At 43.7% G+C, this 15385-nt stretch overlaps 1 protein-coding gene across 2 annotated transcripts in view; it reads right to left on the minus strand.

Moving 5' to 3' along the window:
* Window positions 1-15385, minus strand: part of MAP4K5 (mitogen-activated protein kinase kinase kinase kinase 5) — a 211938-nt gene that overhangs the window by 24099 nt on the left and 172454 nt on the right. For both annotated transcript variants that reach the window (XM_077466776.1, XM_077466775.1), the window contains exons 18-22: window positions 10693-10775; window positions 7554-7595; window positions 4126-4210; window positions 951-1030; window positions 403-463 (exon numbers count right to left, since the gene is read on the minus strand). In XM_077466776.1, coding sequence (XP_077322902.1) covers window positions 403-463; window positions 951-1030; window positions 4126-4210; window positions 7554-7595; window positions 10693-10775 — 351 coding nt within the window. The remainder of the gene's footprint in view (window positions 1-402; window positions 464-950; window positions 1031-4125; window positions 4211-7553; window positions 7596-10692; window positions 10776-15385) is intronic.

The following is a 15385-nucleotide window of genomic DNA, read 5'->3' on the forward strand; positions in this document are numbered from 1 at the left end:
GAAAAAAAAAAAAAGTTTTGCCTATCGTTACATTTTAAGAAAACTGCACAGTGTGAGGCATAAAGCCAAACATAATGAAGCTTTTGGTTTCATTATGCTTCTACCTAGCCCAATTAGTTAGACAGCAGAATTGTGTTATTTTTATTGTTTTGCAGCAGCTTGAAAGATTGCGCTCCATGGGTTACAAAATTGTTGAAATGAATGTGGGAGCTAAGACATGCATTCGGTGTCTATGTACATAGCTTATACACGTATACTTCTTTGTGCACATACATGCAAAACGCAGCTTGCTGTCTAAACTAGACACTGCTCAGAAGAAGAGGGCTTGTTCACGTCTTTTCTTTTTCCACGATGGTGGAAATCCCCTGTAAATAACGTTACGCTAAGTGAAAAAAAACTTACCTGACAAGGACATGAGGGTATTATGAATGACATACAGCCAAGTGCACTTCCGAGGAAACAGCTGCAATGCAAAGAAAAATAAATCTGAGGCTGAAGAGACAAAGAGCACCAGTCCCAGATGACTGGCCATATAACAGGCAGGGCCTGGACAAGGGGCGGCTGCCCTGGGCACTGTGGTATCACGTAAGCAAAAGGGGGGGGGCAAGGCAAGCAGATTGAGGGGAGATGATTTTTGTTGGGTGGAGGAATTTGGGGGACAGCAGGGAGTAAGAATTGTTCTAGGAGGAGAAATATTTTTTTCTGGGTGCTAGTAGGGATAATAGGGGGTGCTTGTGCTAGGATGGGGCTTTGGAGTGGGGGGATGGAGGGGGCAGAGGTTTGTGCTGGGTGCTTAGGCGGTAATCATGCAGATTAGTGCCCAATATTTCTTTACTGACACACAATGCTTATACTTCTTGGGGGGGGGGGGGCACATTGGCTGTGGGCTCTAGGTGACCTTGCCCCAGCACTGATATCAGGTAGCCAGTCTGTATATTATTAGCCATTACCTGCTCCATTGTGGCTTCATGAAGCTCATTTAGATTCAAGGTGTAAATTCCATCCTCCGTACCAAAGATGATATACTGATCTAATAAGGAAATAGGTTATGAGCAGGTTAAACAGACTATCACTTTTACATATTTTCCTACATGACAGAGAAGAAAGGTTGTCAGGAAGGAAAGGGATAGAAAAGACGGACAAAGGCTAGGGCAGCCCATACATGATCATTTTTTTTTTTGGCGAACGAACAAAAAAAATGATCAGATTCCCCCATCCACATACTCAAGCCTTCCCCACTGTTATAATATAATGAGATTGTTTGGACAAAAACTCCAACAGGCTGGTTGTCCACAAGTCAATTGAGAGATCAACTTACAGTCATGTCCATAAATATTGGGACATCGACACAATTATAATCTTTTTTTGGCTCTATACACCACCACAATGGATTTGAAATGAGATTTGCTTTAACTGCAGACTTTCAGCTTTCATTTACATCCAGATCAGGTGAACGGTGTAGGAATTATAACAGTTTGTATAAGTGCCTCACAATTTTTAAGGGGCCAAAAGTAAATGGGACAGATTAACAATCATCCATCAAACTTTCACTTTTTAAATACTTAGTTGCAAATCCTTTGCAGTCAATTACAGCCTGAAGTCTGGAAGGCATAGACATCACCAGACGTTGGGTTTCATCCCTGGTGATGCTCTGCCAGGCGTCTACTGCAACGGTCTTCAGGTCCTGCTTGTTCTTGGGGCATTTTCCCTTCAGTTTTGTCTTCAGCAAGTGAAATGCATGCTCAATCGGATTCAGGTCAGGTGATTGACTTGGCCATTACATAACATTACCCTTCTTTCCCTTAAAAAAAACTCTTTGGTTGCTTTCGCAGTATGCTTCGGGTCATTGTCCATCTGCACTGTGAAGTGCCGTCCAATGAGTTCTGAAGCATTTTGTGGAATATGAGCAGATATTGCCCAAAACACTTCAGAATTCATCCTGCGGCTTTTGTCAGCAGTCACATCATCAATAAATACAAGAGACCCAGTTCCATTGGCAGCCATACATGCCCACGCCATGACACTGCCACCACCATGCTTCACTGATGAGGTGGTATGCTTTGGATCATGAGCAGTTCCTTCCCTTCTCCATACTCTTCTCTTCCCATCACTCTGGTACAAGTTGATCTTGGTCTCCTCTGTCCATAGGATGTTGTTCCAGAACTGTGAAGGCTTTTTTAGATGTTGTTTGGCAAACTCTAATCTGGCCTTCCTGTTTCTGAGACTCACCAATGGTTTACATCTTGTGGTGAACCCTCTGTATTCACTCTGGTGAAGTCTTCTCTTGATTGTTGACTTTGACACACATACACCTACCTCCTGGAGAGTGTTCTTGATCTGTCCAACTGTTGTGAAGGGTGTTTTCTTCACCAGGGAAAGAATTCTTCGGTCATCCACCACAGTTTTCCATGGTCTTCCGGGTCTTTTGGCGTTGCTGAGCTCACCGATGCATTCTTTCTTTTTAACAATGTTCCAAACAGTTGATTTGGCCACACCTAATGTTTTTGCTATCTCTCTGATGGGTTTGTTTTGTTTTTTCAGCCCAATGATGGCTTGCTTCACTGATAGTGACAGCTCTTTGGATCTCATGACAGCAACAGATTCCAAATGCAAATAGCACACTTGAAATGAACTCTGGACCTTTTATCTGCTCCTTGTAAATGGGATAATGAGGGAATAACACACACCTGGCCATGGAACAGCTGAGCAGCCAATTGTCCCATTACTTTTCATCCCTTAAAAAGTGGGAGGCACATATATAAACGGTTTTAATTCCTACACCGTTCACCTGATTTGGATGTAAATACCCTCAAATTAAAGCTGAAAGTCTGTAGTTAAAGCACATCTTGTTCATTTCATTTCAAATCCATTGATGGTGTATAGTGCCAAAAAGATTAGAATTGTGTTTATGTCCCAATATTTATGGAGCTGACTGTATGTAAAAGCAGCCTGCTCATACATGGAAGGAAATTCATCTGGTCCCTGCTAACCTGACGAATTTCGATGTATGGCTGACCCTAAACTGGTTCTAAAGGCTCAAGGTTTTTTACCTTTATGCATTCTAATCATGAAGGTAAAAAACCTCCTCTGTGCAGCAGCCTCCCCCGAATACTTACCTAAGCTCCACCTCGGTTCAGCAATATGCACGAGAACCTCAGCTCTCCGGCGACGCTCCCTCCTCATTGGCTGAGACATGGCTCCCACTGCTGACAATCACAGCCAGTGAGTCGATAAGAGAGAGAGAGAGAGAGAGAGAGAGAGAGAGAGAGAGAGAGAGAGAGAGAGAGAGAGTACTTGTATGAGAACGTATCCAGTTCTGTGTGAAATCACTGGTGTTCCTGCTATTCCCTCTGCTTTCCTATTAAAAACTGACCACACCAAGCAGGAGAGCACATCATGATTAATTCACTAGCTGGAAACTCAACCTGTTCTCCAATGATCACCACTCCCCTGCACAGCCATTAACTGGGAAGCTCAGTGCGCTGCTGCTTCTTCTCCTCCCCCAGCTCTTATGCAGCTGAGAATAGAGGGAATGTGATCACTTTAAAAAAAAATAAAGGGGAAAAGGGTATTTTTTTTCTTTTTTTATATCTATATATTTAGGGTGGCACAGTGGTGAGTAGTGGTTAGCACTCTCGCCTAGCAGTAAAAAGGGTCGCTGGTTTGAATCCCAACCACGCCACTACCTTGCCTGGAGTTTGCATGTTCTCCCTGTGCGGGTTTCCTCCGGGTACTCCGGTTTCCTCACACACTCCAAAGACATGCAGGTAGGTTAATTGGCTTCTGTTCCAAATTGGCCCTAGTATATGAATGGGGACCTTGGATTGTGGGCTCCTTGAGGGTAGGGACTGATGTTAGTGTGCAATATACAGGGATAGGGACAATTGTAGACACTCACTCAGGTTGAACTGGATGGACTGGTGTCTTTATTCAACCTTACTATGTAACTATCTGTACACAAAAGTTTTGCCTTCCATTTCTATGTTACACTGAATGGGTTGTTTCACAAGGTGATTATTTACAACCACGGAGTCTCTAAACGTACACATTAAAAACATGTCAGCTCCCATCGCCGACAAGTTCCCTGTAAACACCTGTGTGAGGTTTTGTTTGATGCTAAATTACCTTTAGTATCTGGGTGTATCCAGGATGTGGCACAATTTATCTTCAAAGGGCACCCATCGAAAACCTTTGAAAAACAGGCTCCCATCTAGGAAAACATGGCAAGACATTGCAACGATTACAGGCAGAATACATTGGAGAGATCAGGACACCACCAAAACAACAGTCAACAAGACTAATCAAAGAAAAAAATATTCTTACTAGAGTAACATGCTACATATACAGTAAACATGAGGATATTGGGAGATTGTTTTCGGATGCACATCCAATATTTAAGTGCACCTGTGCCCAAACTGAACAATAAGGTTTAAAGAGGAAGTAAACCCTGATGAGTTTACTTCCTCTTTCATTCCCTGCAAAGGTAAAGCATAATGGACTACTATGCATCGCATCGCATCGGATCGCATAGTAGTCCATTATGTGTCACTTACCTGACACAGGAGCCAGCGAAGTCACCGCTGTCCCCTGTAGTCCGGCGCATCCATCTTCTCGGTGGGTCTTGCCGCTCCGCCGCTGTCATTCGGCGAAGCCGCGATGACGTCACACCCGCGCATGCGCACGGGTGCCGCCACGCGCTGCATATTCTCCGTTGACGGTGCCGCACTCAGTGCGCATGCGCGCCCCTGTCTACGTTGTAAGGGTTTAGAACCACTTTAATCTGCTTATATTTTGCCTTCCCTGTTCCCCTGAAAACAGGAAGTTGTGGCAATGCTGACATGTGATGCTGAACCCCCATGGCTGAAAGAGATAAATAAAAGGGGCAGGCCAGGGAGGAAAAAGCTAGATGTGGAAATCCCCCAGCTAAAAGATGAGGCAGGCTTTATCTGTCTTGCTGCAGCTCCTAAGGCACATTGTGAGCAGTTTACAGTGAAATCAGAGCAAGCCATTTCAGTACAAGAGAGTAGAACTGTGCAAGAGCAAAGGTGATGCTGCAGTTCAGCCTTAAAGCGGGGTTCCCCCCTAAAGTGGAACTTCCGCTCATCAGAACCCTCCCTCCCTCCGGTGTCACAGTTGGCACCTTTCAGGGGGGAGGGGGGTGCAGATACCTGTCTAAGACAGGTATTTGCACCCACGTCCGGGCATAGACTCCCACGGGAGTCCATGCCGTTTCCTGTCCCGCCGCGCTGTCTGCTGGGACACACACAGGTCCCAGAGACAGCGCGGACCATTGCCATTGCGCTGCGCGACTAGCGCCAATGTGCAGTAGGGAGCCGGGAAGTGAAGCCGCAGCGCTTCACTTCCTGATTCCCTCACCTAGAATGGTGGCGGCAGCAGCTGAGAGCCGAGCGATTGATTGGTCTCGGCTGCCGACATTGCTGGATCCTGGGACAGGTGAGTGTCCATTTATTAAAAGTCAGCAGCTGCAGTATTTATAGCTGCTGGCTTTTAATATTTTTGTTTCCAAGGGACTCCCTCTTGAAGCCTCTTTTTGAGATGTGTTGTTTACAAGTTAAAAACATTTTTTTTTTTTTTGCTAGAAAATTACTTAGAAAAAAAAAAACGTATAATGTTTAGGGTTTTTAACACCCTAGAGAACAAAATGGCGGGCATTGCAATACTTTCTGTCACATTGTATTTGCACAGCAGTCTTAAAAGCACACTTTTTTTGGGGGGAAAAAATTCACTTTTTTAATTAAAAAATAAGACAACATTAAAGTTAATCCAATTTTTTTTTATATTGTGAAAGATAATGTTACACCGAGTAAATTGATACCCAACATGTCACGCTTCAAAATTGCGCCCGCTCGTAGAGTGGCGACAAACTTTTTGCCCTCTAAAATCTCCATCTGCGACATTTAAAAAATTCTACAGGTTGCATGCTTTAAGTTACAGAGGAGGTCTAGGGCTAGAATTATTGTTCTCGCTCTACCGATGGTGGCGAAACAAGAGGTTACCGGGGTTATGGCAGCTAGCTGCTGCCATAACTACAATATCCCCCTTCAAAGTAAGGACGTAGATCAGCGTGCGGCGGTCCGGAAGTGGTTAAAGTACCTACATATTCTTAAAGCGGAAGTATAAACATCCATAAAACAGTTTCATTTCCGACACCTGCTGTAAATGTAGCACTCCCATTGGTTGTGCTCTTAACCAAACTGTCAAACCATCAAATGGCAGATGTAACTGATCACGTGCAGCATCATGGCAGTTGTAGATTAAACAGAGGCCAAGATGGCAGCTTCCTTGGCTGAAAACTTTATATATATATATATATATATATATATATATATATATATATATATATATATATATATATATTTTTTTTTTTTTTAAATGCAACCTGCAAGGCAAAGGCATAATGAGCTAATATGCATAGCATACTAGCTCATTATGAATAACTTACCTGAGAAAGAAGCCCCCGAATCTGGCCTCCTCCTTCATCTTCACCACTGCCATGTATCCCGGAGTGACTTCCTGGTCTCGCTGCTCTGGCGCTATGATTCGCCCTAGCCGCGATGACGGCACTACCGCGCATGCGCACACGAGCGGCATATCGCCGTGATCTGCGGCCTGCTCAGTGCGCATGCGCCGTAGACAGCGGTGGCTGTCTTTTTGTAAGTATCTCCTAAACCGTGTAGGTTTAGGAGATATTTCTTGGACCTACAGGTAAGCCTTGATCTAGGCTTACCTGTAGGTCAAAGTGGTTTGTAAGGGTTTACAACCAATTTAAAGCAAGCTAACCAGACTCTCTTGTTGCTTGTATTGAAAACGAATTCATTCTCAACGATCACAACAAAGACCCTTGTGTTTGGGTCAGTTTCTGTTAGGCTCCTTTCTGACTAGCCGACTCCAAAATTGCATGTTTTTCAGTGCAAATTTGGAGTCAGACGTTGATATGACTTTGCTAAGGCTTTTACACTCTGGCATTAAAGTTGTCTCAAAGTCGGATCAAAAGTGGTGCAGGAACCTTTTCTGAAGTTGTGACTTCAGTAGTGTCCATTGGAATGGCTCTCAGAGATACATGGCATTTCACATGTCCTGTGACTTTGGGTCTCAAAAGTCGCATCCTAAGTCGCACACGTGTTAAAGGAGCCTTAACCTGCTGTGTGATTACTTAGAAAGCTGGCAGCCTTCCAAGATTCTGGTGCAATAGACAGTAATAGAAAAAAAATAAAAAAAAAGATGACTGTGCCTCAGTTGTGATCTTTGAAGATTAATTTCTCATCAATGCCTATAGCTATGTTGGTGAATGATGACTTGCTTTAAAAAGCTTTTGATATCCCATCTGAATATGTAAATATTTTAGTGTGCCCAGTGTGGGCACGAGTTCACTTTAAGCCAAGTTGAAGTCGCAGAAATCGATATGCAATCATATAGATGTTGTACTAACGCCTGTATTTTTAGTTTTCCCTGCTATAGCAGTTGTGTTGGGTGTCTGAATATGAGGAGAGATAAAACTTTACCATGTTTTTCAATAGATGTTAAATACTCACAAGTACTTTTGGAGTGGGTGGTAATCCATTTATCGCTGGTTTCTAGAAGACAGATATTCTAGATTAATTATTTGCGGTATATATGGCACAAAACTCCATTGTTAGCCTACATCTGCTCCAGGTAACAGAGTTAAGCAGGGTATAGACAGACTGGTTTAACCAAAAAAAAAAAAAGAAGTGACAGATCCCCACCATTCACACAAACAATGTTGATGCAGTAATCTGCCCCACTGCACTATTGTTGTATTCTGACAGAGGGGACGCTCTCCCCTTCCCTCTGTCAAAATACACTGATCAGAGCTGCAGCAATTGGCTGCAAATGCTGATTGAAGGCTGGTTTTCCAGCAGGAATGCTTAATAACGACCATCTTCTGTCGATTCCTGCTGAACTGGATGAATTTTGATATGTGTATACCCAGCTTTACTCTGCCTCGGTCTGTATATACCAGCTTTTAGAAATATACAGGGCCTTCCTGATAGGTCTTCCTGAGTTTGCAGTAGACAGGACTCATCATTTTTGTATACAAGAGTATTTTCTAATGTCATTTCATGAAAATTTTATTGCAAACTTTCATGCAAAAATAATGTTCTGGTAAAGCTAATTTTTAAAAGGCACTCTGCTAAAAAGCATGTCCATCTAAGGCTTTTACGAATACCCACTGGAAAAGTTCAGGGAGCTGCACATGCATTTACCCAGCTGGTGATCACTGTTGGTTGACAGTAATTATGTGACAGGTTGAAATTGCTAAAATTATTCCCTTTTTCACATCAGGCTTTCAATATGTGAGAGGAAGATGGAAGTCTACAAATGGTATGTATGTGAATCCCTCACCTACATCATAAGAGGAGGTTCCCAGATAGTGGGAAGGACTGGAGCACAACAGCCTGCATAAAAAAACTGAAAAGCATGCAGGCTGTGTGCTCTGAATTCATATTAAGGTTTCATTTTCAGCTTGGATTGGAGGACCCCTTTAACCCCTTTTACTACCAGCAAATTTAGCCAGTATCTGTCATTTAACTACTTCCCGCTCACCCACTGTTATATGACGGTGGGAAGCAGCAGCTGTTGTGGGCCGCCGTCATACGACGTGATTTCCTTTGCTGCTCGGGACCCGATGTATCTCCCCTCTCCTGAGACATTGTATTCTGCCAGTGGCAGCTGGACAGACCCCGCTCTGAACGATGGGCGGTCAGGAGTAAATGGACTCTGGTTTTTTTTTTTTTTTACACATGGCTGCCTCAGACCCGGTCTGCCCAAATAGATATGGACGCAGTCCTCCATTTTTATTTTTTCAATGTTTGTAGTGGGCCTGATTGGACCTGGAGGTAGGCGGTTGTAAAACGGACACAACGCGGTCTCAAAATTTGGAGCGTGCACAGTTGCATGCTTATAGCTGTGAATATATTATTTAAAGGATAATGTGTTTTTTGCACCAGGGATGAGGGAGGTAGGGGGAAATTGGATAAAAAAAAAAGATATACAGGTAAAAGGATATAGTAGAAAAGGGGAAAATTTGCACCTTTCAGAATTTAGTAGGAGACACGGATCGTGGGAAATTAGATACATGGAGGTATAACCAGGTGAAAAGATCTGTGGAAAAATGACCCGACCAAATTCGCTCAGAAAAGGAATATACTGTAATAGAAAAGATGATAGTAAAAGGAAACCCCAAAAACAGTATTGCTTATATCTATAACGTGGTGTTGGAGGAGGAGAATGGGGAGGAACCTCCATGCATCAAGAAACGGGAAAGGGAATTAGGCATGAGGGACACGAGTATTAGATTAAGTAATATTTGGAGAATGAGACATGAAACGGCACCCGATGCGAGGATGACAGAGATAAATTATAAATGTCTAGTGAGATGGTACCTTACTCCGGACAGACTGAGTCGTTACCAACTGGAAACTTTGTCCGAATGCTGGAGAGGATGCAAAATGGTAGGCACAATGGCTCATATATGGTGGGAATGTCCCACAATAAGAGACTGTTGGATAAGGATTTTGACTTTGATAAAAAAAGAAAACGGGCGAATCTGTCCCACTTGACCCATGGGTCTGTCTATTCCATGTGACGGACAGACCGATGGGGGGTATATAGGACTTCATTGGTACCGATATTATTAAATATAGCCAAAGGTTTGATCCCAAAATATTGGAAAAAAAATAGAAAGCCCAAAGATAAGTAAGTGGATAAATGAAATAAATTATATTCAAAAAATGGAGAAGGAGCAAGATAAAGAGAGGGAGGAGGGGGAAACAGATAAGGAAGATGAATGGAAGGGCTTCAAAAACTCATGGAGATATGTGTGGGAAATAACCCAGTAGACCTAGAATTGGATCTAGAAAGAACATATAAGAGAAGTGGAAGGACCAATTAGATGGGTCAGAGGTTGAGAGGGGACGTGCATGGGGGGGTAGAGGGTTCGGGAATAGAGGATTGAAAAGGACTCTGGATGTAATCGTGATGTATTTTGGGTGTATTGTATTAGTTACCACTGTCCTACTTCTTTTTATAATGAGTGTAAAAATTGAAAATTTAAATAAAGAATAAAAAAAAAAAAAAAAAAAATAGCTGTGAATATACAATACTATTCTCAAAGTAAAGGGCATTATACTGAGAATTATTAAAGAGGAAGTAAACCCTCATGGGTTTACTTCCTCTTTCATTCCCTGCAAAGGCAAAGCATAATGGACTACTATGCATCGCATTGCATCACATCGCATAGTAGTCCATTATGTGTCACTTACCTGACACAGGAGCCAGCGAAGTCACCGCTGTCCCCTGTAGTCCGGCGCATCCATCTTCTCGGTGGGTCTCGCGCTCCGCCGCTGTCATTCGGCGAAGCCGCGATGACGTTACTCCCGAGCATGTGCACGGGAGCCGACACGCGCGGCATCTTCGTTGTTGACAGCGATGCCACGCTCAGTGCGCCGCTGTCTACAGCGCATGCGCCGTAGACAGCGGTGCCTGTCTTCGGGCAAATATCTCCTAAACCTATATTTCTTGGACCTACAGGTAACCTTAATCTAGGCTTACCTGTAGGTCAAAGTGTGTTGTAAGGGTTTACAACCACTTTAATCTACATTTTTCAGTGACAAATGGGTTTAAACACTGCAACAAGGCTTATGTACTGACCGGAAAATCCTTCTTCTCCTTCTTCTGCGGAAGTTGCGGCTTGTGGGATTCCCCAACTGGACTACCTAGTCTCTCCCCATTGCCTGCACAGAAAAAAAGGTCAATTAAAACAATGAGAATCAGTATTAAATGGACCTTATATGAAAAAAAAAGTGTCAGCAAGTAAAAACAATGGTGGAGATTAAAGCAAGTGCAAGTAGGCAGCGGAATGGGAGTGATGAAAGCTACCAAACCAGTATGAGAAACTTTAAGCACCAGCCCACACCTAGGTAGCACCTTATCCTCCTACACCACTATTGGAGAATACCATTTTCTTTTAGTACAGGAAGAATGACTGCAATAAGCTTATTATTTCCTGGCGGTGACTGCAATAAGCTTATTGTTTCCTGGCAGTGCCTGTTACAACTGCCACCAAGGACATGGATAAGACTGGAAGGTATTTCATGATGCAGTAAAGCCACAAAGCAGTAAGCAGGGAGATGTATGGAGGCATTCCCATTCTATAAGATGGCAGAGGTGAGAATATGGAATGTTACATGTGTGAAGATGCACGCCATGGCCATCTCATACAATGAATAGTTTGTGAAAGGCAAGGCCTGAAAATGAACAATCATGAAAATGAACAATGTGACATGAATGAGAATTGTAATAAGCTTTCAAGGACTCAAACTCTGCAGATCATTCTCAACTAACAAACAGCACCACAGGAGACAGAGGGGGGGCTAAAGCCTCTCTCAGCTGTTAAATAATGGTTGTGTCCCCTGTCGGAGAGATTTACCTTCACTTCCTGTCTCCATGACACAACAACATGAATGGAGGAGAACGCTTCCAATAGGACACATACCGTAAAATACCTGATAAATGTTATAATACTTCCTCGTGCTATTGTATTGCTGGAGAGTTGTTCCTTCAGTTCCTTTCCTAGTGACCACCTGTAATCGGGTGAAGGAGGTGAGAGGAAATGTCTGCTAGGAAGACTGGCAGCAGTAAAAATGTGATGGAGGTTATTTTCCTTCTGCATAAAAAGAAATTCGTTGACTGGGGTTCCCCTTTTGGGCCGCTTCACATTAGTGCGATGTCTGTGCAATAAGATTTCAGCTATACAAACTGTATGGCTGAAATTGCATGGCATTCGCACCCAAAACGGTGCAGGACCCTTTTTTGGTCTGCACTCGAATCTGATTCCTGCACCATTTTACAGTTCGCACTGCGATCTATGAACCGACCTGGGGGTGTTAACTTTATATTGACACCCGCAGCGGTTTGAAGATCTCAGTGTGAACCACTGTGCGATTCAGGAACCCGCACTGGATTCGCAGGGTTTTCACATCGCACTAGTGTGAACCGGGCCTTAAAGTAAACATGTCACAAATCTACCATTAAACAGAGCGTGTCAAAAAATAAAAAAATAAGTGTAGTGCCCTCTACTATTAGGTACAGTGCCTTGCGAAAGTATTCGGCCCCCTTGAACTTTTCAACCTTTTGCCACATTTCAGGCTTCAAACAAACATATAAAATTTAAATTTTTTGTGAAGAATCACCAACAAGTGGGGCACAATTGTGAAGTGGAACGAAATCTATTGGATATTTTAAACAGTTTTAGCAAATAAAAAACTGAAAAGTGGTGCGTGCAAAATTATTCGACCCCTTTACTTTCAGTGCAGCAAACTCACTCCAGAAGTTCAGCGAGGATCTCTGAATGATCCAATGTTGTCCTAAATGACTGATGGTGATAAATAGAATCCACCTGTGTGTAATCAAGTCTCTGTATAAATGCACCTGCTCTGTGATAGTCTCAGGGTTCTGTCGAAAGCGCAGAGAGCATCATGAAGACCAAGGGACACACCAGGCAGGTCCGTAATACTGTTGTGGAGAAGTTTAAAGCCGGATTTGGATACAAAAAGATTTCCCAAGCTTTAAACATCCCAAGGAGCACTGTGCAAGTGATCATTTTGAAATGGAAGGAGTATCAGACCACTGCAAATCTACCAAGACCTGGCCGTCCCTCTAAACTTTCAGCTCAGACAAGGAGAAGACTGATCAGAGATGCAGCCAAGAGGCCCATGATCACTCTGGATGAACTGCAGAGAACTACAGCTGAGGTGGGAGAGTCTGTCCATAAGACAACAATCTGGACACTGCACAAATCTGGCCTTTATGGAAGAGTGGCAAGAAGAAAGCTATCCATAAAAAGTCTCGTCTAAAGTTTTCCACAAGCCACCTGGGAGACACACCAAACATGTGGAAGAAGGTGCTCTGGTCAGATGAAACCAAAATCCAACTTTTTGCCCACAATGCAAAACGATGTTTGGCGTAAAAGCAACACAGCTCATCACCCTCAACACACCATCCCCACTGTCAAAATGGTGGTGGCAGCATCATGGTTTGGGCCTGCTTTTCTTCAGCAGGGACAGGGAAGATGGTTAAAATTGAGGGGAAGATGGATGCAGCCAAATACAGGACCATTCTGGATGAAAACCTGTTGGAGTCTGCAAAAGACCTGAAACTGGGACGGAGATTTATCTTCCAACAAGACAATGATCCCAAACATACAGCAAAATCTACAAAGGAATGGTTCACAAATAAACGTATCCAGGTGTTAGAATGGCCAAGTCAAAGTCCAGACCTGAATCCAATCGAGAATCTGTGGAAAGAGCTGAAAACTGCTGTTCACAAACGCTCTCCATCCAACCTCACTGAGCTCGAGCTGTTTTGCAAGGAAGAATGGGCAAGAATTTCAGTCTCTCAATGTGCAAAACTGATAGAGACATACCCCAAGCGACTTGCAGCTGTAATCGTAGCAAAAGGTGGCTCTACAAAGTATTAACGCAAGGGGGCCGAATAATTTTGCACGCCCCACTTTTCATTTTTTTTATTAGTTAAAAAAGTTTCAAAAATCCAATAGATTTCATTCCACTTCACAATTGTGTCCCACTTGTTGGTGATTCTTCACAAAAAATAAAAATGTTATATCTTTATGTTTGAAGCCTGAAATGTGCATAAAGGTTGAAAAGTTCACGGGGCTGAATACTTTCGCAAGGCACTGTAGGTGTTTAGTGATGTTTTTCTGACAGTATAGGATATAGAGACCGGTAAATTTAGCCAGGGTCCTGCTCTCTACTAGGCCTGGAGGATGGGCTGAGACCTGAGTGGCAGGAAACCCATGTGAGAGAATTGACCAATGGTTAATTTATATGGTCAAGGGACGGTCTCTCATAAAAAAGGGGGGGTCACATGCTCTGGAGGGAGAGACGTTCAAGGCTTAAGGCCCAGGAGTTCAGAGATCCCGTAGCCGGGTAACCAGAGGTGATTCCAGGGAGGCCGAAAGTCATCTAAAGGAAGAAAAGTCAAAAACGAAAGCAGAGATCCAGCTGTTTTTGTGTTTATTAAAAAGTCAGCAGCTACAAAAACTGTAGCTGCTGACTTTTAAAAAACACACACTCACCTGTCTCAGGATTCAGCGATATGCTCACCCGTGCCGCTCCTTCTATCGGTCTTCTTTTCCTGGGAAATCTCAACGGTGGGCAACCGGCTGAGACAGCTTGCGGCTTCACAGCCGGGTGCCCAAGCAGCTTTGCATGTTGTGAATGGTCTTGCAGTCTTCTGTGGCCTGCGATATCTCCCAGATGATTGCAGGGAGAGGGATAAGAGTGGAAGCCCCATACCCATTAACCCCCCACCCCCAAAAAATGCAATTCGAATAAGAGAAGCAGGGGGGGGGGGCGGGTTTTAAGGGGGAGCTTGCCCTTTTGGGTTGAGATCTGCTTTAATATGGTTGTAGTGAGTAGGCTATATATTAACTGCGCAACACAAGCTAATATTCCAAGAAGAAACAGTCTATATGCTGATCCTTTAAAGAAGTGCTCCAGGAAGGGGTTAAACTCCTTCCACTTGAGTATGAAAGTAGGCCATTCAGTGATTTGCAAGAGTGTGTGTGGGTGAGATGAGGGCTTTGTGAATTCTGAGCCCATAAACTGGAGCAGTAGCCCAACAATGAAATCTTTATGGCAGGTAGGCTCTTACTGCAGAAGAGAATCTGTATGTCTCTTATTTGCAATAAAAGTTCCTCCTCTGCCTGCCAGTAGTGTTTATTTAGAATGGATATTGAGATGCGCATGAGCAGCTTAGTGTGCATTCCTGACATGCCATGGTGCTGGGATGAAATTACATGCGGAGGGGTCAAGTCCTCCAGGGCTGCGCAAACAGGCTAGCTAAAGATGACGAACCCAGAAGACGAATAGGCAAAGATGGAAGTGTAGGAGAGGGAGGGGAAAATACAGTAGACTTGAGTTCGGCTTTAAAGGAGCTCTATTGGCCCTACTTCTCCTATGGATCATGGCAGTGCTCTTTGTTATGCACTCTTGTAACCAGTTCTTGTGGCCGGCTAAAATCTGCAGTCGGTTGACGTCACTGAGCCGGTCCAAGCTTTGGAGAGATCCCGACTTTAAAGTTGGGATCCACCCAGATTGCCTGGATCAGCAGTTGGTTTGGCCTCTCAGCGAAACGCTGGAAAACAGAGCCAGCCACTGGCACCCCCTCCAAAGCACTGGAGGGGCAGAGCAGAGAGATGGTGTCTGACAGTCACTGGCTCTCTGCTCACTGAAGATCAAGAACTGAAAGATCAGCTGTCTTTGATCGCTCATTTTTCGGTGTATGAAGTGGTAGGGGACCAACACTGCATCCACCTAGGGGA

This window comes from Lithobates pipiens, unplaced genomic scaffold (assembly GCF_037356315.1).
Source record: "Lithobates pipiens isolate NorthernLeopardFrog02 unplaced genomic scaffold, aLitPip1_a1.2 Scaffold_37, whole genome shotgun sequence".
Classification (NCBI taxonomy): Eukaryota; Metazoa; Chordata; class Amphibia; order Anura; family Ranidae; genus Lithobates; species Lithobates pipiens.